The sequence below is a fragment of the Cajanus cajan genome, chromosome 3, assembly GCF_000230855.2.
Source record: "Cajanus cajan strain Asha chromosome 3, NIPB_CcT2T_4, whole genome shotgun sequence".
Classification (NCBI taxonomy): Eukaryota; Viridiplantae; Streptophyta; class Magnoliopsida; order Fabales; family Fabaceae; genus Cajanus; species Cajanus cajan.
Genome location: NC_138519.1, coordinates 14,065,298 through 14,089,147, shown reverse-complemented (window position 1 = coordinate 14,089,147; position 23,850 = coordinate 14,065,298). Strand labels below are relative to the sequence as shown.

Genomic DNA, 23,850 nt, shown 5'->3' with positions numbered 1-23,850 from the left:
TCTTTCTTCAAGTACTCAATCCAACTGCATATCAATGACTCAGACTTGAAATTATAGTAAAGGAAAATGTTATGCATTCTCATGTACTTAACATGACTATATATAGAACATTCAAACCTGGAAAAGAAAACTGTTATTAACAAATTATCTATGACAATAACATTATCCAAATTAAGATAATAACATTATCTCTATTAATAAAAAATGTTAAAATATAACAAATATTATCTAAATGATAATTAAATTAAATAATTTAAATAAGATTATTTTAGTTGTTAATTAGATAGTATTTTTCATTTATTTACTTAATAGCATTTAAGTTTGTCCATTGCACATAATATTTATATTATGAATTAAAATATTATAATAAATAAATATTTTAAAGTTTATTACCTAACTCTAAGAAAATATCAAATAAAAATAAACTAACTTATTTTCTTTATATAACTAAAATAATTATCTTGAATGGAAGTGATGAGAATATTTTTAGGATATTTTAGAATAAATATTTTTAAAATTATTTTACATTTTAAAATGATTTTCTTAAATTAAAAATTTATAAATTTGCATACCTTCCGTATATTTTTAGTTACCAAACAAACCTTTCATGTTTTAGTTTGTTACAAAACACACTTTTCATTCTCTTTCTTTTTTGTTACAAAACATACCTTTTTGTGTTTTATTTTCTTTTATAAATCATACCTTCCTTCTTTTAATATGCAACTATAGATTTTTTTGCTAAGGTTGGAGCATCTGAATGTGTTGCCCTCATGGTGTTACTTTATTATTGTTGTGTATAAGGAAGGACCTACTTGAAAGTTAAGGGGAATCTTGGCCCTATCATTTTGCACCTTCTAATTTTTTTAATATATTATATTAATCCTCATGCTATGGACCATTTATTTTAGTAAATAACATAAAATGATATATAATTAATTTTGTAAATAAAAATCAACAACAAAAATATATGCAAAGTATAATTATATTAAGAATAAGTAAAAAATAATATTAAAAAATAAATAAAAATTAACTTTTATAAATTATTGAACTTTTTTTTTTATAAATTATAGCCTATATTTGAATGAAATGTTAGCATATGAAGGAGATAATGATAACCTAAGTATATACATATCTTGACATCAATTTGACTACTTGATATGACTTTTTTTTCTAAAACATATTTTTCCTAATACTAATATATTAGTAATAGAAATTTTTATAATTATTCTTTTGATATTTAAAGAAAAAGAATTGTTACAGAAGTTGTTTCTTGCATATATTCATTATTTTTTAGCATATAATAGTAACAATTATTATTATTCTTATGTAAATTTTATAATTACTTTTACTTTAAAATGACGATAATTTAAAATTAATGTAATTAATGTTTTATGATACTTTTTGTATTATTTTATTTTATTTTTATAATTAACATTTATATAAAAAAGTTTTTTTTTAGAGTTTTTAAAATATTTGTATTTAATAATATAATATGTTTCAAAAATTATATTGACTAATATTTTTTATACTTATATAAAATAAATGAAAAAAAAATATTACTGCTTTATTTTTTTAGTTTCCCTCCAACCCTAAGAGTGAAATTTCCTTCTTCAAATTTCAGAAACCAACCACGAATTGAGAGGAGGTGAAAGGTGAGGTGAAGAGGAGTTGAAGAGGAGGTGAGCGTGGCTTCCCCTTGAACGGCGTCGTTCTTCATGAAAAGATTTGTCTCTCTTTTTCGCTCTCTTTTTGCTCACGAAGAGGTTTGTTTCTCTTTGTTTTTCATTTTTGTTTTCTCTTTTTCGCTCTCTTTTTGCTCACAAAGAGGTATGTGGTTGCCGCTTCTGCTTCCGATGATTAATAGTTTATGTAAAATGCAAATCCCTAACATTATCTATTTCCTTTTTAAGATATAGAAAAGCAAAGAAACAGTGATCATCTTTGATAAAATGCAAATAATGGGCATGACTTAAACTATGATAAAGTCTTCTTTCTTTGGTATTTCTTTTTCAGATTTGAGTTTATCTATATGTTTTATTTTCGCAATTTTTAAAAGTTTCTGTTTTTTGCATTTCAGTGCTTTCACATGTGCGAAAGAAAATCGTAGAGTCTATCTGCCACTATTGTGTTCTGCGCCCATTAAGGTACATGCGGGGATGTGACCACTAACCTGTTCTATGTTTTGGTAATGAGTTTATCACAATCATTTCTTTCTGATTGAAATTTATTTAGAATTTTTTACATGTTTTGAAAGTCTGAAGTCAATTTTGATTCATATATAAAAGAAAGTCAAATTGGTATCAGCATTTGTTATAATATTCCTTTCGGGCATTATTTATGCTTTATCTTTTGAATATGCAAAAAATATGTATGGCTTCTAAATAACATGTTTTGCTTGTTCGAACAAATTTTTTTTGTAAATTTATTCTTATTTTATCTCTTATTTGAGTATGAGGTAATCAAGGGACGTGGGAAATGGAGTGAATCCCTCCACTTGATTGTTCTGTAACTGGTGAAGGATTTAAGGAAAGAACGGCCAGGAAATATTGTTGTTTATGCTCTAAATTCAATTGATCTGAGTCAGACTTTAAAATTAACAATAAAATTATATATTTGTTGATATGGTTTGGACTTGTCTTGTCAGGAACCCACTAACATTGCTGCAGTTGGATTAGAACTAGGGGCACTAACTGAAAATTCTACAAAACTTATTTAGGAGCTGTAACACCCAAATTTTTATTATTATTATTTTAATGGCATTTTCATAATTTTAATAAAGTTATAGGGGTATTTTGGGTTCCGGAACGGGCCGTTCCAAAAGTGAAACGGGCCGTTCCAAATGTTGAAAATGTGAGGTTTTTGTAGTCCCAGAACGGCCCAGAACGGGCCGTTCCAACAAGGAGAACGGGCCGTTCCGGAGGGAGAACGGGCCGTTCTGCTGAGTTTGAGAACGGGCCGTTCTGCTTTTTGAGAACGGGCCGTTCCGGTTTTGGAACGGGCCGTTCCAGTTGAGAAATTTGCCCACGTTTGAAGGATCCGGAACGGGCCGTTCCGAAATCAGTACGGCCGTTCCGGTTGCGCCAGGAGGCCTATAAATAGGGCCAAGGGGGGTGAAAAATTTATATTCAGTAAGAAAGTGAAATCCTAGAGAGAGAAAGAGAAGAGAGAGAGAGAGAGAGAGAGAGAAAGAAAGAAAGAAAGAGAGAGAAAAGGAAAAGAAAGAGGGGATCCAGAGGAGGAGACCCTGCCCAAGTTCCAACTCCGCCTATCCAGGTAAGGGGGGGAGTGAGAACCTCGCTCAGGGGTGTGGGGATAATTGTTGGATAGTTGTTTGTCGGATTGGCCCCCAATCCCTTGCCGTTGTTCTGTCTGATTTTCTATTTACTCTATTTTGTTCTTTGTTGAAGATGCCGTTGTTCTGTTTGATTTTCTATTTACTTTACTTTGTTCTTTGTTGAAGGTGCCGTTGTTCTGTTTGATTTTCTATTTACTTTACTTTGTTCTTTGTTGAAGGTGCCGTTGTTCTGTTTAATTTTCTATTTACTCTACTTTGTTTTTGTTAAAGGTGCCGTTGTTCTGTCCGATTTTCTATTTATTATACTTTGTTCTTTGTTGAAAGTAATAAATGAGTATGAAATTAATGTTAATAATAAATGAGTTTTAATATGAACAAGAATGCTCTCTGTGAATACCTATGCAGACCTTATGAGCAGTATTGATGACATGACCATGTGAAATATGGACAAATGACATGAGACCTAAGAATGGACTATTGAGACAAACTATGATTATGATACTATGACAAATAATGATATGATGTACTAAATGAAATTATGTAATAAGTTAAATGTTGAGTCCATGAGATTATGAATGTATGACATGCATCATATGCATATATTACTCCAGGTGTGCCGCTGAGGCCGCATACCCACGACTAACAAGGTGTACCTTATGGTCACCCACGATGTAACATGCTAACAAGGTGTACCTTATGGTCACCCACGACTAACAAGGTGTACCTTAGGGTCACCCACGATGTAACATGCTAACAAGGTGTACCTTAGGGTCACCAACGATGAATTGTGAATCTTCCGTATGGCGCCACATGCATGCATTTATGAGTTGAGTCCATGACATCATAAGCATGATAAATGAGTATATATATGTAATATTGACTATTTATGTATTGTTTACATGTGACTTATATATGTTGTGTGTGTGTGTGTGCTATCTAGCAGTTATTTCTGCACCTGAAACTGAGTGAGATGTTTCTCACTCCCTTGTTGTTTTTGTATATGTTTTAAATTGTGTTGCAGATGATCAACATCATGGGGATGTTGGTGATGAGGCTTAAGGCTTCAGTGGGGCATGCTCTGATAGGATGTGGCATCGGGCATAGCTAGGCTTGTTTTTTTTAGGGATGTTATTGTTTTAAAAGCTTTAATTTTCTCTTCTTATGTAATTTTGAACGTTCTTGAGAAAAGATCAAAATGTACATCTTTGTTATATTTTATTACATGATTTGGAAAATATAAATTGATTCCTAACCAGGAGGCACTGCCACCTTTACTGGAGTTAATTTATATTTCCTTTATTATTATTTGTATATATATGATTTCTTTTTTTTCACTAAATTGTATTGAAAATCTTAACTTCTTTTCTTTTATAATTCTTTTACACTGTAGTTATGATTTATGAGTTACGAATGTGAATCTTCTACCTTGTGATATTTGAAATATTTGTCAACTATGAAAGATTTTATTTACCCAAAAAGAAGAAAAGAAATATTTTATTGTTACATTTGTTGTATATTAATAATGGGGTAGAGGGTGTCACATTTAGTGGTATCAGAGCAGGTCGATCTAATCGACCGTGAGTTATGAGTTTACTATGCTTACTTGATTTACTATGTTTATTTGGTACATGAATGATGGACTAAACTGATTGTTAAACTTGTTGGTATGCTAGTATGATGATTGATTATGTTTATTGATTGTATTATTTTCTTAGACTATGGCTGGTAGAAATGATCGTGCGATTGCCGATGCTCTTCAAGCATTAGCACAAGCTATGAATAATAACAATAGGACTGAAGTTACTCCTAACTGGTTGGAGCAATTTCAACGAAATCACCCACCTACCTTTAAAGGAGGATATGACCCAGATGCTGCTATGAATTGGCTAACAGAAATAGAGAAAATTTTCAATGTTATGGATTGTCCCATCGCTCAGAAGGTGAAGTTGGCCACATTCATGTTGACTGCTGATGCTCACTTTTGGTGGGAAGGAGCACTTCGGAGGATGATTGATGGAGGGGTGCACTTGAATTGGGACAACTTCAAGAAGGTCTTTCTTGAGAAGTATTTCCCGGATGATGTGAGAAGTCGGAAAGAAATATTTTATTGTTACATTTGTTGTATATTAATAATGGGGTAGAGGGTGTCACAGGAGCTAAGTTGTAACTTAAGACACAGGGTGAAAACTTTTCTCACAAAAGATCAAAGCAAAAGAAGACCAACGTAGAATTTTTGTTCATTTTAGTAATTACTTGTTTGCAAGTCCTCCAGAGGGGGGAAAGCTAAATTATTCTATAATTTCTTCCATTTCTTCTGCTCTTTATGATTATAAAATAAACTTTACTCAGAAATTGTTGATTGAAGCTGGATTTGCTTGTTAATCATAATTAAATAGTTCATTTCTAAAGCTGAATTGCAGAATAGAAAACTGCAAGTTTATCATTGTGCAGTATCAATATGCAAATTACTCAAGTCCCCTCTACAAAGTAACTGGAAAAGGGTTTCTAAAGCTTCAGTTAATTAATCAGAGATCATATATTTCTCATTTGCACTATTTTCTGGTGGCTTGTCAAACGTAAGCTGTCATTAATTTGAACTTGCTTGATCAAGTGGATGTTAGTATTCTATGATTCTTTACAAACCAAATTGTATGCCCAAATTATTTTGAAGTAGGTTTGGGTCCATGAGAATATTCTAACCTTTTCTTTTTAAATAGTATTAACAAATCCCTTTAAAGGTTACGTTGTGGGATGAGTGATCATTATCTTGTTTGTTTCTCTCCTTTTCAGTTTGTCTTTTTTGTTCACTTTTGTTCTGCTTTTGTAGTATTTTCCTTTTAGATACCAAGTCTTAGCATTACCTCTTCAAATTTTGCTATTCCTATAAAATCTAGTGAGAGCACGAGTGGGAGGTGTTAATTTTGGCCTTATAACTATATATATATCGATGGTTGAGATTAACTCCTCTTATGCTGTCATCTCTCACCCGATAAGCTTCCTATAGGCTATATATGTGCGTATATATCAATTGAATTATTATTATTGGACTATCCCTCCCCTACCAGATAGACAAGAACTCTAATTGAAGCAACTATCACAAAAAGAAATGTATTATACATTGCTTCTTACTTTGAACTTGGTAAGAACAGTATTACTATTGTAGTTTTATTTTATTCATTTGATGTTATATTCATTGTCTAAACTATTATATATTATAATTAGATTGATGATCCTTAGTTTTGGTCAAGGTCCTTCGACCCAATCTAGTTTTCTATCAGATTGCCCAATTTTATAAACTGTCACTTATAAATTGTACATCTATCATGAAATAGCTAAATACATTCACTTAAACAATAGAATTTTAATTTTATTTTATAAAATTTGTATATAAAAGTATGTTGGAAGGAAGTACTTACTGCACAACTTATTCTCTTCATATTATTAGTAGATAATATGTTATTTAATATGTGTAATACAATAATATTATTAGTGTTTGAATTATATTGCTTTGAGAATTAAAAAATTAATTATTAACTTTTACAATATGACAAACTTGCAAATATTTTATAAAAACTTTAAAATTTATACCTTTTGAGACACACTAATAAATGTTTTTTATTTCAACTACTATTAATCTTTCTATCAACTTTTATAATAAATAAAAAAATATTAATGACATAAAATTAGTTATTGAAATTTGTAATCTTAGGTCTTTGAAAAAATGCGTAGCTTATTTTTTTTATGAAAATTTAATTTATATAACATAATCTTGAATTATTTAATAAAAAAATAAAAAATAATATCCTTATTTTAAGGAATTAAAATTTAAATTTTTTTATAATTTTTTTATAATTTTATTTATTTATTGTTTAACTTTTTTACTTAACCTAAAACAAATTCACGAGACACAGTGCACACTGATAAGCAAGCGTGAATAGGTAACCTCTCACTTTCTTATTTTTCAGGAGACATACTGATAAACAAGCGGGAAAGAAAAAGATTTTAGGTAACCTTCCACTTTTCTTTTTTATTTTCTCTCCCATCAAGAACGTTGCAGAAAACGAAGAGCGTAGAAAAATCTAAGGTAACCTCTCAACTTTATTCTCTTTTTCCTCTTGTCAAGAAAGTTTGGTTCGCCTTTTGCAATCAGAAACATTGTATGGTATTTTTATTTTCTTTATATCATCATTCTCTCTTTCACAATTCAATTCTCTTGATTATTGTAATTATTAGGTCATCATCAATTTCACTTCCATTGATTGTTGTAATAAGTTTCTCTGGACATTAAACTAAACTAAACTCTATCCCAAAATGATAAACTAAGATTGTGATATATGATTAAAAATAATGTACAATTGGAAAAAGAAGAATCAATAATTTCAAAGATTGATTTTTTTTTTACTATTCTAATTGGATTCTTAAATGCTAATATAAACTTAATATATCTAATATTGAAAGGTTTATTGTTTGTAGTGAAGAAGAGAAAAACAACGTCAAAGCTTGAAACTTCCAAGTATGAGGAGCAGAGGATGCAAAAAATTGCAGAAAATAGAGCAAGATTAGAGGCTCTTGGGTTGTCCCAAATCTCCTCCATTTTTAAGGGTCTGATTCAAAATTCTAAGAAGAGAGATAAAGAGAAAGTTGAAAAGGATAATGAAGACTACATACTTGAAGATGAAGAAGAACTTGGATCAAATTTTTCTAGTGAGGATAACAACGATAATGATTTTAGTGTTGAAAATGCTTTTGGGTCACGAAAAAGAAAGGCAAGTGTTGAATTTTTTTTTCATTGTAATTCTAATATGCATTATTTTGTTATCAAATTATAATAGATTGTATTAGAGTAATTTAGTTTGTTAATCATTTAAGTCAATAACATATGCATTTAGGAAAAACTTTTCTTATCAAATATTACTAATCCCTAAAATTTATAGTTTTACAAGTTATTGATGATAGTCTTTCAACAAAGTATGGTGTCTCATAATCTTATATGCTCATACAAATTTTTTTAAAAACCTTTGTATGGATAGTCACTTTGTAGTTCTTAGAGAACACCAATTTTAGACAAATCTTATCATTTTGGATTGATACTTGAAATGCACAGACAATTCATCAATTTGATTATGGCATTCTTTTTTACTTATTTAATAATGTAATTTGTATTTACCTTTAATTTTTATAATTAATTATTCTAATTGATAGGTGATAAGACCATTGAGATTGAATTCTAAAAGAGTCTCTAATGGTCCATTTACACACGTTGAAAAACAACTGAATGAGTCTCAACTCAATAGGACAGCTCATGCCTCAGAAACTATGAATGTAGAACAAGTTGAATCTAATTCAGGTACTTTTATGACACTTTTTTAGGAAAAAAATAAAATATTATTAGTATAGAATATTATTAATTTATCTTATTTATTTTAGGTGATCATGCCATAAGGAAAGGACGTGGACATACAATTAATGCAAAATTTAAAAAGAAAAAAAAAGGCTTATGGCAAAAGGAAAAATATTGACATTCAATTTCCTCCACCATTTTATAAGATATGTGGAAAACATGCAAAATATTTTAAGTCAGAGGCACAAGTTTGTATACGCCAGAAAGCTCCTTTGCAAGTTAATAGTTGGAGTGAAATAGCTAAAGATGATGTAGATGAAATGTGGAAACATATAAAGGTTAGTATGATTATTGCTTTCATTCAACATAATTTATATTTTTAAAATTCATTTGATAATGTTTTGTTTATGTTTCTCTTATAATATTCATGTGACATAGGATGCATTAAGTTTATCTGATGAGGTTAAGGAATATGCAATGAAGCAAATTCAATCTCAATACAAAAATAAGCTTTATCATTTACATCAACTATATCTCAAAAAGAAGGGAAGGCCAAAAAATGTATTTCCTGATGATTGGAATTGGTTAATCAATAATAAGTGGAGTGATTTAAAATTTCAGGTAAAATTACTTAAATATTTTGAGTTTAAATTTATTTGTTATAATTTTATATTTATATGATTATAAATAATTTTTATTCATATGCAGGAAAGGAGCTTAAAAAATAAAGTTAATCATATAATTTTTATTTATATGATTATAAGACCATTGAGATTGAATTCTAAAAGAGTCTCTAATGGTCCATTTACACACGTTGAAAAACAACTGAATGAGTCTCAACTCAATAGGACAGCTCATGCCTCAGAAACTATGAATGTAGAACAAGTTGAATCTAATTCAAGTACTTTTATGACACTTTTTTAGGAAAAAATAAAATATTATTAGTATAAAATATTATTAATTTATCTTATTTATTTTAGGTGATCATGCCATAAGGAAAGGACGTGGACATACAATTAATGCAAAATTTAAAAAGAAAAAAAAAGGCTTATGGCAAAAGGAAAAAATATTGACATTCAATTTCCTCCACCATTTTATAAGATATGTGGAAAACATGCAAAATATTTTAAGTCAGAGGCACAAGTTTGTATACGCCAGAAAGCTCCTTTGCAAGTTAATAGCTGGAGTGAAATAGCTAAAGATGATGTAGATGAAATGTGGAAACATATAAAGGTTAGTATGATTATTGCTTTCATTCAACATAATTTATATTTTTAAACTTCATTTGATAATGTTTTGTTTATGTTTCTCTTATAATATTCATGTGACATAGGATGCATTAAGTTTATCTGATGAGGTTAAGGAATATGCAATGAAGCAAATTCAATCTCAATACAAAAATAAGCTTTATCATTTACATCAACTATATCTCAAAAAGAAGGGAAGGCCAAAAAATGTATTTCCTGATGATTGGAATTGGTTAATCAATAATAAGTGGAGTGATTTAAAATTTCAGGTAAAATTACTTAAATATTTTGAGTTTAAATTTATTTGTTATAATTTTATATTTATATGATTATAAATAATTTTTATTCATATGCAGGAAAGGAGCTTAAAAAATAAAGTTAATCGAAGCAAGCAAGAGATGAAATCAATTACCGGTACAAAATCAATTGTGCAAAAGGCATTTGAAATGGTAATATTTCATGTAAAATTCTTTGTACATTATATAAAACAATTTCCCTTTTTATTTTCATATAGAATAAGATATCAATAAATGTAAGGTTTGCAAATTTATAAAGTCATTTAACACTAAATTTTATTTTTGATAATTTAATCATTAATTTACTTGTATTATTTTATTATTTTATTTTAATAGAAACAAGAATCCAAAGCTGATGAATGGCCAAACGCTATGGAAGTTTGGAAAGCAACACGTATGAGATCTAATGGGACTTGGTGCATTCCAAATGGAGAACAAATTATGGTAAGTAAAAAGATATTTTATAGAATTTATGTTGTTATTAAATATAAAACATTAATTATATATATTGTATGTGACATATTATATATAGTTGCAATTTTCTTTATGTGTTGATAGTTAGTAATAATGCTTTTATGCAATTTTTTAATATCTATTTGTGAACTAGTATAGTGAAACTTTTAATGACATCATAATTTTTTTTATATTTTTATAGGAAGATTTGAAGAATGTAAGTGACATATATCAGGAAAATATTTCAGAGGCCCCTGTACCATTGGTGGAACACTTTGCCATTGTTTTAGGAAGAAAACCAAATCACTCTATAGGTGTTGGCAGTTCAGGAATAACTAAGAAATTTTCACAAAAACAATTTCTTCAAAATCAACTTGAGAATGCTCAAAATCGAGCAAATAATTTAGATTTAGAAGTGCAAAAATTGACTGATATTACTAAAAAGCAAGAGGAGACCAATATTCAACTACAAATTGAATTGCAATCTCAAAGAGAATTGATTGATGCTCAACAAGAGCAAATGAAGCAAAATGTTGAGAATGAAGTGAAGCGTCAAATAGCTAACTTATTGGGAGAAATGTGATGGTGTAGACTCTACTGACTCAAGTGCTTAAGTTAAAAATGTAATGTTTTTTTTTGAAGTCTTTTATTAATTAATATTTTATAATAAATTTTATATGTGATTACATTTAAAAAAACACCAATTATTTTATTTTTCTACATATTTATTATTTTTTCTTATATTTATTTGCAGGACTGGAAATTCATGAAGATGTTGTCTTTTTACTTAGAGAATAGTCTATTTAATTTAAAATTTATGAAATGTTAGTAGTTGTAATAGTTTAATATACGATATTTGGGATTTAAAATGTTGTTGGTATTATGTTTCAATTTTTGTTATTAAACATGTAATGGTTCATTTATATTTAGTGATTTAGTGTTTTAACTTGTGTCCAATACTGACGCATTTACTCTAATAAATATTTTTGTGTTTTAGTTCATTATTGTACATGTACTGCATTTTATATATATATATATATATATATATATATATATATATATATATATATATATATATTAATGTTATATTTGAATTATTTAATCATGTATTTACTTTAATTCATTTTCATTTTAACATTTAAAAAAGTGACGAGTGCATTATTTTTAAATTAAATAAATAGTGATAATCAAACAATATAAATTATTATAAAAAAATAGTCATAAAATTCTATCGATTAAAATTAATAATCAGTGACAAAAAATTGACATTTAATAGCAATAATAATAATAATAATACTTTGTTATTATTATTTTTATTATTATCATTATTAATTTTTAGTAGTGACGATTAAATTATCACTATATAGTCTTGTATATTTGTGACAACATGTGTTTGTCATTATTGTGTATGAGTACTAGTGACGATATTTTTTATCACAATAAATATTTTATTTGTGACATCTAAAAAATAGTCACTAATGAAATAGTGACTCGCATATTAGTGACGACTAGTGACAAATCAAAATATCGTCACAAGATATATGCAGTGACTATTTTTTAAGGTTATAGTGACAAATATTGTCATCATAAAAATCATTTTTTCTTGTAGTGGGTTCCACTAGATTTTCAATGAAGTACAAGTATTATCACCACTTTTGGTTTGCCGAGTATTATCGACCACTTCTAGTCTGCCAACTTCACTTGTCAGCACTAGTATTCTTTGATCAGCCTCTTCAGGCTCGCGGTGAGTATTCTCGACCACTCATGGTCCTGAGTATTTTCAACCACTCCTGGTTAGCTAACTTCACTCATTAGCACTAGTATTCTTTGTTCAACCTCTTCAGGCTCTCAGTGAGTATTCTCGACCACTCCTGGTCCCAAGTATTCTCAACCACTCCTGGTTGGCTAATAGAACTAGTATTCTCTGTTCATCCTCTTCAGGCTCTTAGTGAGTATTCTCGACCACTCCTATTCCTAAGTATTCTCAACCACTCCTAGTTAGCTAATTTCACTCATTAGCTCTAGTATTCTTTGTTCAGCCTCTTCAGGCTCTCAGTGAGTATTCTCGACCACTCCTGGTCCCAAGTATTTTCAACCACTCCTGGTTGGCTATTAGTACTAGTATTCTTTGTTCAGCCTCTCCAATCTCTCAGTGAGTATTTTCGACCACTCCTGGCCTGCTAACTTCACTTGTTAGCGCTAGTATTCTTTGATCAGCCTTTTCAGGCTCGTAGTGAGGATTCTTTGACAAGCCTCTCCAGGTTTTTACAAGTATTCTTTCCCTATCCTTTTCAGGCTGTACAAATGATAAATAGATGAGTTGGTTTGAGTTTTTAGTTTACTCTCACAAAGAGGATACAAATATTTGATACACTCACTAAGGTGCATGTTCCTAAGTTACACTTGGAACTCCTTAGTCTACAGATATAAATACACTATGGTACATTTGACTCTATAAGCTCTGTCTCTGGTTTCGTTGCTTCATGGGCTTGATATCATTCTTTTCCAACGCCAATCTTTCCAGGTTTGAAGTTATGACATATATATATTCTTGTAAAACTTGCCCGTTGCAAATGTCCGTTGAAGCACAATGTAGTCGTTCATGACTAGTTCGATCTTTCATTTAATGCACAAGATCTTGCATTAAATGTTACTTCCTATTTAGACATTGCGTGAAGTCTTCTACGTTTTTTAGCAGCAGTGTCTGACTTTAGCTGAGACCTAGGAACTTTTTTTCCTTTTTCCGGTTGCGTAGCTGTAGAGCGTTGTTTTTATCTGAAAAAGTGATGTACTTTTTCTGACACATGCATGCTTTTACTTGTGGCGTGCTTTTCTTCTTCTTTTTCTCTTCCTTTAATCATGCGTCATGTTGAGAGCTTTCGTATGATCGTAGACGATGCCTGAGTTGTCCCTTGAGACTTGATTCTTCAAATACTTGTATGGCAATCTTCGTCTGTGTCTAATAGTCCATGTCCATCTCAAGTCTTGATCTTTGTCTGAGCATTTGTCCTTTATGCTTTGACTTTCTATGGTCTAGTCAACATTGTAGATGGATAGACTTTGTTTCCGTCTGGAATATTTTTTAGTCTGTGTTATCCTTCATCTGATATGTTGTTGACTTTCTTTTGATCTTTGACTAGCCTTCGTCTGAGTTCTTATATTGCGCTCTAGGTTGTCCTTGACACACCTTCGTCTGATATTTGATTTATCATCGTCTGGCGCACATTTCATATTCCATCTATCATTCAGCTTTGTTTACTCTTCGTGTGATCCTTATGCTGAGATTTGCCTTGACTTATATTCATCTGGTTGACCATTAGGCTTCATCTGATGTTTGTACGGATTTCATCCGGTGCTTAACCCACTTTTTTCTTGTTCTTGATTTGGCCTTGTTTGATACTTATTTTAACCCTTTGTCTGTGGTCTGTATCGTCTAAGACTTGATCATTTTCCTTTTTGTGCTAGGCTTGGCTTCGTTTGATCTTTCCGTCTGATGCTTGAAGCTTTTACCCTTTATCTTGGTTTTGGTGTAGGAAGTGGCACATGCATATTTCTTCATCTTGCATGTACTTATGTTTTTCTAAAACACTAACACACTTGTTAGAAATAACAACATGTATTATATTTATGTCATTCAAAACCTTGCTAGGAATTGCTTCATTTAACTTAACATTTTCAAAAACTCCTACATAAGGTTTCTTAGGATTTATTATTCCCACTTTGCTTCTTGCTGTCATTTGATGTTGATTGATGGACTTTGCATTATTTTTTAATATGCTATTATTGAGATTGTTCTGGCTTACTGTTGCATCTGTTGTGTTTTAGTTCTTAGCCTACTCAGCTTACTGCTTGCTCCTAGTATTGTTCCTAGAATTGTTTTTATTTTTTCTATTGGTGGATCCTTGTGATATGCTACTATTGCTTCTAGTGCTTGGGACATGAGAAATTGGAGAGGCTCAAGCTTCAACATTTTTTTTTCTCTAAGTCCTTGCCATTTAAAAATCTTTGTCCCTCGTTTGCAACATTGGAACTTGTAGGGAAAATAGGAAACAATAGACTTGTAGGGTGAAGAATTATTTTAGTTGGTTTCCTTGTGTTTAGAATCCCATCATGGAAGGGGAAGTGATGGTCATTAAACACCACATGTTGTGATATAAAAATTCTTCCTATTGAGTTTAGGAATTTGTAACCTTTGTGAGAGCCACTATACCCTTAAAAACACACATTTTGTAGTATGAAATTGCAACTTGTGTTGATTGTATGGTTACAAAGTTTTGATTCTAAGATAGAAACTGAAAATGACCAAAAGTAGATTGATTTTTGATTAATTATGATGAATAAGTACAAGTTTATATATATATATATATATATATATATATATATATATATATATGGTTGTTGTAATAGAAACTTGTTACAACAGAGATTTGTAACAATAGAAAGTTGTTACTAGTTATTATCTAACTAATAGATAAAATCTTTATCTAACTAATAGATAAAATCTTTATCTATCTAATAGATAAAATCCCTATGAATTTAAATTTAAACATTGAATCTATGACTAGTATTTTGGTTATGATTATCTTTTTCTTTAACTTTCATAAGCATTATATCCTTGGATGTTATATTTCCAATGGCGTTGGAATCATCCAAAAAGGTTGTCTAGAACTCAAGTTATTATCAAATTAGTGAGTCGAGGTCAAACTTTCATAATTTGGCTAATATACTATGGTTTTGTAATTTTTAAAAATAGTAAATGGTAAAATCAAATCTTAAGGTCAGCATAGAAGTTGTAGATAATTATCTTAGTTTTCTAATAAAATTAAGATCAACTTGATAGCATGGGTACATCTCTAGATAACACGTTTAGAACACAGGACATCATACAAGCTTAAGATAAGAAGAAATAGTTTGTGAGTTACAATGGTGAGTTATTTTTTTTTCTTTAAGTGTTTAATCTTGAGACCTTGTGTTTATATGTGATACGAAATGTGGATGTTCAACTTGAGAATGATATGTACAATGTTTGAGACATTGGTGAATAATGTTATAATGCTATAATATGTTATGAATGAATAGTATGAGTAGTAATAATGTATAATGTTATATTGTGAGATTTATGATGAGATGTATTAATATGAGTATTATAATGAGATATATTGGATAAGTCCAGTGCTACAGACTGACAAATGAGGAAGTAAATTATTGCATATTGTATTGTTGTGATATCATTGATGTGTCTATCCATTCATACTTTATTTGCGAAATAGTATAAGTCTATGCAAATGGGATATTATAGGTCATCTGCCTATGTCTCGATGGGTGTTATGGTGGGGAATCGCTAACGGGAATGGGAGGTAACCATGGCTAGCTATAACACTTTGACAAGATCCTGATAAACATCCCCTAGTTAAGGGTGGTTTAGGGAGATCACTATAGATGGGTGGTCCCTATACTATAGATGGTGGTCACATTCCAATGGTTCATAGGCTATTCTATATTGATGATGATGAAGAGGTTGGTACCACATGCATGTAAAGTTAGGAACATGCATTGTACAAGTCTTATTTTATAAGTGAGATAATTTGTATGATTATTGGTCATAGATGATGAAATAATGTATGGAAATGGTTTGTATGAATGTGTGGATAAAGATTTATAAGTACCTAAGATGCAATTTATGTTGTATATGTGTGTGTTTATTCTTATACTTAGATATATATTGTGTGTAGATGAGATGTATTCTCAATCCCTATGTTTGTGCGCTAGTGCTTGGGTTGATCGTCATTTATAGGAATAGATCAGGTACAAGAAGATGTATTTGATGGATGAGAGACTTAAAGCTTCCCTTATTTGTGATTTGTTCTGATTAGTGTGACATCGGAGCAAAGATTATACTTTTAGCATTTTATTGGAATTATTTAAGTTTTATGCACTCGTGTTTTATATTGATGTTTTGTTCAATTAGGCAGTTTGTGTCCTGTTTAAATTTTACTCATTACTTCGTTATATTCTCCTTTATTTGAAAAATCTATTGAAAAGAGTTGTGAACCTTTTTATTAAGTAGTGATGTTTAAGAAGTTTATTAATATTTAAGTTTGTAAGATTTAAAAATTTTATTTATTAAACTCTTTATTTACTTATTTGAGGTAGGAGGGTGTCACATAAAATCCCCAAAAGAATCATTGATTGCTGCTCACACAACGTCGTACCATACAAAGAAAATAAAAAAAATAAAAGAGTGAGACATTTATGATTCTTATAATTTGAAATCACAAAGTGTAGTGTCATAATCTTAAATAAATCAATGGCTCACATTAATCATGTGCATTATTTTATGCAATGGAAACCTATGATCTTTTCTAAATTGACAAATTCATGCATGCATGGTGTAACCCCTAAATTTTGTAATTCATCTATATATGTATAATTTCTTATAAAATATTATGTATTTTATTGTAATAAATATGTATTAAATATTATGTAAGTTTGTTGTGAATGAAATTTATATATGTAGTGTTACTTAGTGAAATTTTTTCAATTTAAGGGTGTGTATTTTATTGTCTAATTTGACTGTGTTATCGGATAGTGCATGTTGTGAACATGTTTTAAAATGTGAAAAAATAAGTATAAGAGAATTTGAGTAATCTATAATCTATATGATAGTTTGTTAAGAGTAGATTAAAAATATATACAATTAGGGAGAAAAATCTCTAAAACATAATATATAGAATTTTTCTAAGAATTTAACTTTGAAATTTATTCTACTAATACATTAAATTAGAGAATTATGGAAAAGTGTTCAATAGGATATATAGAATTTTATCTTAATTTTAGTATGTTTAGAATAATTAATAAAATTTTCTAACTAAGAAAAAGTAAAAAAAAAATCAAATTTCAATCTATTAAAATATTCCAAGAAAACAATTTATAATTAACTAAAATAATTAAAAGATGATTAAGAGGTATAATCTTATGTTTTTGAGGGTGAAACATTTGTAATGAATTTATTTTCTCTTAATCATGATTAGAATTTTGAGAAAAAATCAAATAACTATATAAAAAAAAATTCTTGAATTTAGCACGTAACTCTACGACTTTGACCAAGTGAGGACGTTGGAGGCCATTTGGCCAGATTTTGGTCACAAAATGGGTCAAAACATTAGACCAAACACGTAATGAAGAAGAGAACAAAAGGGAAAAGTTAAAAATTCACAATATAAAAACCTATCCACACACCCACACCAACATAAAATAAATAAATAAAGAAAGAAAGAAAAACCATGGCAAAATAGGAGAAGAAGGAGAGAATCACCAAAAATTTAAGGGGGAAAAAAGAGGAGAGGAATAGAAGAGACGAATATTTAAGAAGAGAAAAATTGAAAGAAAACTAGTAAAAATTTTGGAGAAACAAGTATGAGTTAGATAAATTTATTCATGTCCTTTTAGGATAATTGTATAATAGGTTTTGATCATGCATGATTTTTAAGTTTGGATGTTTGGAAACTTAGGTTAGAAGACTTGGTTAATTGTTGGAATTAAATGAAACAAATTTGGTATGTTTTTTGTTTTTGGATGATAATTATGTTTGGTTTTGATTGTTTGACGTTAGAAAATTGAAAAATGGAAGTTGATTAAGGTGGGGGAGGATTCAGTTCTAAGGTTGAGGGAGCGGACAAATCTAAATTTTTCAAAAAAGTTCAAGGGCAAAATGGTCATTTCATTCCTTAAGAACATCGATTGAATTTTTGGAAAAATAAAATTAAGGGTAGAATGACAATTTTAACCTAGGGGCATAAAAGGACTAATAAAAAATATTCGAAGGTATAATTGGAATTTTAGAAATTAAGTAAGGGTATAATTAAAAAATTAGGAAAAATCTAAGGATGAAATTGGAGTATTGTTTAAAAAACATCACTAGACGTGGTAAATTAATTAAAGAGAAGCTAGGAAATGATTAAGGGCATAATTGAAATATTAAAAATTAATTAAGGGTAATATTGAGATTAAAAATATAAATTAGGGGTAGAATTGAACTACTAGAAAAATAGTGATCGAATTTTAATTGAAATTTGAGGATAAAATTATAAGTATTTTAGGAATTGAATTTAAAAGAAGTAAGATTTAAAATTTATTAATTAGTTGAGAATAAAAGTTATTTAACTACTAAATGTATGTAAAGTTATATGAATTCATTTTAATTATTCATTATTGAAATGATGAATAGCAAATTCTTTTGACATGATGCATGAGCATACTGTATGATGTGATTTTTAAGTCAAAAAACTTTTGAGAGGAAAAAAAAGAGTATGTAAAAAAGTTTGAAAATATTTTTATTTTACTAACGAAGACGGTCATCAAATTAATTAATATAATGAATTGTTTATGTGGAGCCCTTTTTTTATTCTTTGAATTTTATGAAGTGTAGCCGCATCAAATGAGTATTACTTACATCACCCATCTTAATCTTGACATTTTGTGCTACAGATTAGTCGTAGATCATAGAGTTGGTGTTCGAATACCAAGATAAAATCTCTATTTCATTTTTTTTCTATCCCTTAATTTTCTTTATTGCATCATAGTATGATCATATACATTGCATCAGAACTCATTGACCATCTTAGCATGTTATGCCACATATTTAATGTAGATCATAGAGTTGGTGATGGATACCAAGATAAAATCTCTATCTCATTTTTTCTACCCCTTAATTTTCTTTATTACATCATAGTAAGATCATATAAATTGCATTAGAACTTCATTGACCATACTCTTTTAAATTTTAATTACCTTAATCAATTGTAGTAAAAAAAAATTAGGAAAATATTCTTTCAGGTGTAAGAAAAACTTTATAGATCGAGTTTAATTTGAAAATCCAATCCATTCCCTTCGTGGACTTCTTGCCATTTGTCTAACATGGTTTTCAAAATATTTTCAACAATTGATAGTCCCCAATCTCGATAAAGAGGGAAATGAATAGCTTCTGGATATTTTTTGTATTTTCTTCTCCCTTATCTAATCTTAACTCTTGCACATATATCCCTTCTCCTTATAAAGTAGGAATTTAACTTCATGCGAGACAATTCTCTAGAAAAATTTGAAGATATGAAAATTAAAAGGAATATGAAGAAGGAAAATAGTTGTTTGTTGTTGCATTGCTCACATAATATACAAAATCTCTACATTGACAATTCTAAAAAATCCTATAGATAAATAAGAATAACATTGGTAACTTGGTTTCCATCAACATAGTAGTTGCATTACAAAGGCAACTTAGCTATCCACCTATTGAACATAGCGAAACCTTCATCAGGCTTATACTCAGGAGCTATATGTCATAAGCCCTGCAATTAATTGCAATAAAATTGGGATAACTCTATAGACAATTTTTCACCGCATCATGTATTTTCTTAAAAAAGGTGAGTCGGAGAGAGAGAATAAGAATACAAATGAGCACTTGTGATATCTTAATGATAATATATATATATATATATATAAAACAAAGAAATTTTCCAACTTATTTTTTTCACTAAAACTGAAACTAAACATTCCACACGAAACTAAACATTCCACATCTAATAATTTGTTATCTTATTAACTACAATGTTATTAATTGAATTTGAAATTTGAAATAGCATGCAATTAATTTGCACCCATTAACATTTTGTGCATGATTAATATTTTCAATATGCATTTAATTCACACTCATTTGCATTCTACAAGCAAATACACTAATGTATCTATATTATTTTTAAGATTTATCAGGAAATTAGGGACATATTATTGACATTTTTTCATTAATTAGAAGATTGAATTTTACATATGACAGTAAGTAATTAAAAGATATTATGGACATATGATAGTCCTCATAACAAATATTTTGTTCAATCAGTTCTCTTCCTCCTATGCAAATAAAATCGTGAAAGAAAATGGACAAACGAATAGACAAAGAAAGAAAGTTATGCACAAGAGTAAAAAGAAGTTAAATATATAAACGTGATTATGGAATAAGAGTTACATGTCCATTGATTCTGGAATTTACATGAGAATGTGAAATGATGAGAAAAAGTTGACATATAAGCAAATACACTAATGTATCTATGCAATAACTGGTAGCTCAACTTTTATATTGTGACACCCTCTACCCCAACTTTAATACACAATAAATTAAAAAAAATTTCTTCTTTTTGAGTAGATAAAACCTTTCATAGTTTGATAATATCTTTCTTATATAAAACAATTGTCTAAAATATCATAAGGTAGAAGATTCACATTCGTAACTCATAAATCATAGAAAATCCTCTTGTAAGTATCAAAATTCAAGAGATCGTATAAAAGGAAAATATAGATTAATTCCAGCAAAGGTGGCAGTGCCTCCTAGTTAGGAACTAATCTATAACTTTCAAATCAGGTAATAAAATAGTATGACAAAGATGCATATTTTGGTCTTTTATCAAGGACGTTAAAAGTTTATCAAGGACGTTCAAAATTACAAAAGAAAGATTACAACTTTATTTACGTTATTTCTTTGCTAGAAATTAAAAAAGAAAACAAACTAAAGTTATTAAAACAATAACATATTAGACTAAGCTAGTTAAGCCCCAATGTCACATCCTATCAGAGCATGCCCAACTGAAGCCTTAAGCCTCATCACCAACATCCTCATGATGATGATCGCCTGCAACATAATTTAAGCACATACAAAAGCAACAAGGGAGTGAGAAACATCTCACTCAGTTTTAGGTGAAGAAATAAAGGTTAGATAGCACACACACACACAACAAATATAAGTCACATGTAAATAGTACTCATACATAATCAACATCACATATACACTCATTTATCATGCAATGATGTCATGAATTCGACTCATAAATGCATGCATGTGGCACCATAAGGAAGTTTCTCAATTCATCATCACTGGTGACCCTAAGGCACACCTGGTTACAACTGTCGGTGACCCAAAGGTACACCTTGTTAGCTTATTCAACTGTCGGTGACCCTAAGGTACACCTTGTTAGCATCACTGGTATGCGGCCTCAGCGGCACACCTGGAGTAATATATATGCATATGATGCATGTCACACATTCACTATTTCATTAACTCAACATTTAACTTATTACAGAATTTCATTTAGTATATCATATCATTACTTTTCATATTTTATAATCATAATTTGTCTCAATAGTCCATGCTTAGGTCTCATGTCATTTGTCCATATTTCACATGGTCATGTCATAATACTCGTCATAAGGTCCGCATAGAAATTCACAGAGAACATTCTTTTTCATATTAAAACTTATTTAATTTTAACATTAATTCTATATTCATTTATTACTTTCAAGGAACAAAGTAACAAAGTAACAAAGAACAAAGTAACAAGAACAAAGTAACAAGAACAAAGTAACAAAAACAAAGTAACAAGAACAAAGTAACAAGAGCAAAGTAACAAGAGCAAAGTAACAAGAGCAAAGTAACAAGAGCAAAGTAACAAGAACAAAGTAACAAGAACAAAGTAGCAAGGAATAAAGTAGACCAAACAGAACCACAGGCAAGGGATTGGGGGCTAATCCGACAAACAGACTATCCAACAATTATCCCCACACCCCCGAGCGAGGTTTCTCACTCCCCCCCTTACCTGGATAAGTAGGAGCTGAAACTTGGGCAGAGCCTCCTCTTCTGGATTCCCTCTTTTTCTTTCCCTCCCTCTTTCTTTCTCTATTTCTTTCTTTCTTTCTTTCTCTCTCTCTCTCTCTCTCTCTCTCTCTCTCTTTTTCTCCCTTCTCTCTCTAAAATTTTACTATTTCACTCTGTTATAATTTTTTTCACCCCCTGGCCCCTATTTATAGGCCTTCTGACGCACCCGGAACGGCCCGTACTGATTTTGGAACGGCCCGTTCCGGATCCTTCAAATCTGGGCAAAATTCTCAACTGGAACGGCCCGTTCCAAAAACAGAACGGCCCGTTTCCATAAAGTAGAACGGCCCGTTCTAAAAGCAGAACGGCCCGTTCTGGGATTCAAGTTATCACACATTGACCATTATGGGAACGGCCCGTTTCTAACAAATTTTTTTAGGCATTTTCAGAAATCCAGAACGGGCCGTTCCCTGGGAACGACCCGTTTTGGAGAAATCAAAGCTGGTCATTTTACAAATTGGGAACGGCCCGTTCCACTTTTGGAACGGCCCATTCTGCTGCTTCAGAAATTGTATATTTCCATTGTTTGGAACGGCCCGTTCCACATTTGGAACAGCCCGTTCCAACGTAAAAACAATAATTTTATAAAGATTGTAAGGTTCTCTCAGTTTGGCCATCTGTTTGGGGATGGTAGGCTGAACTCAATCTAAGCTTAGTGCCTAAAGCCTTATGTAAACTCTCCCAAAATCTAGAGGTGAACCTAGGATCTCTATCTGACACTATACTAGTAGGAATTCCATGCAACCTCGCGATCTCACTAATGTACAACTTGGTTAACCTCTCCAAAGGGTACCTAATATTAATGGGAATAAAATGGGCAGACTTAGTCAATCTATCCACAATGACCCATATAGCATCCAAGTTCTTCACAGTCTTAGGTAACCCAACTACAAAATCCATAGAGATGCTATCCCATTTCCACACAGGCATATCTAAAGGTTGCATCAGACCTGAAGGTTGTTGGTGTTCTACCTTAGTTTTCTGACATACTAAGCAAGCATACACAAATTCCTCCACTTCCCTCTTCATCTTAGGCCACCAAAACATCTTCTTAAGGTCTTGGTACATCTTAGTGGCTCCTGGATGGATACTAAGAATACTCTTATGACCTTCTTCTAGGATTGCTCTCTTAAGCTCTGGCACACTAGGAATGCACCACCTATCCTTAAATCTCAAAACTCCATCCACTCCAAATCTAAACTCACTCTCCACACCTTGATTCAATTTCTCTACTTGACTCAATAAGAAAGGATCTATCTTCTGACCTTCTCTAATCTCATCTATCAAGCTATTAGTCACTCTCAAAGCTCCCAACTTAATACTCTTAGAGGTCAACTTACACCTTAAGCTCATATCCCTAAACTCCTCAATCATTTGTAATTCCCTAATCATCAAAGAAGACACTTTCAAAGATTTTCTACTCAAAGCATCAGCTACAACATTAGCCTTGCCAGGGTGATAATTCAATTGAAAGTCATAATCTTTAAGGAACTCTAACCATCTCCTCTGCCTCATATTCA

General features: G+C 30.3%; 2 protein-coding genes across 3 annotated transcripts; both read left to right on the top strand.

Moving 5' to 3' along the window:
- Window positions 1-7,275: 7,275 nt before the first annotated feature.
- On the top strand, window positions 7,276-9,456 carry LOC109816075 (uncharacterized). The gene is made up of 6 exons (XM_083070497.1): window positions 7,276-7,379; window positions 7,769-8,061; window positions 8,498-8,642; window positions 8,723-8,974; window positions 9,075-9,257; window positions 9,345-9,456. Exons 2-4 carry the CDS (start codon window positions 7,825-7,827, stop codon window positions 8,812-8,814), a joined length of 474 nt encoding a protein of 157 aa, XP_082926623.1. The 5' UTR covers window positions 7,276-7,379; window positions 7,769-7,824; the 3' UTR covers window positions 8,815-8,974; window positions 9,075-9,257; window positions 9,345-9,456.
- Window positions 9,457-9,610: 154 nt separating this feature from the next.
- LOC114915487 (uncharacterized) lies at window positions 9,611-11,633 on the top strand. 2 transcript variants are annotated; one of them, XM_083070495.1, is made up of 6 exons: window positions 9,611-9,869; window positions 9,970-10,152; window positions 10,240-10,332; window positions 10,516-10,623; window positions 10,835-11,255; window positions 11,387-11,633. In XM_083070495.1, exons 1-5 carry the CDS (start codon window positions 9,687-9,689, stop codon window positions 11,213-11,215), a joined length of 948 nt encoding a protein of 315 aa, XP_082926621.1. In that variant the 5' UTR covers window positions 9,611-9,686; the 3' UTR covers window positions 11,216-11,255; window positions 11,387-11,633. The 2 variants fall into 2 exon arrangements, with proteins under 2 accessions (XP_082926621.1, XP_082926622.1); XM_083070496.1 differs by lacking the exon at window positions 9,970-10,152 and having other exon boundaries at window positions 9,618-9,869.
- Window positions 11,634-23,850: the final 12,217 nt, after the last annotated feature.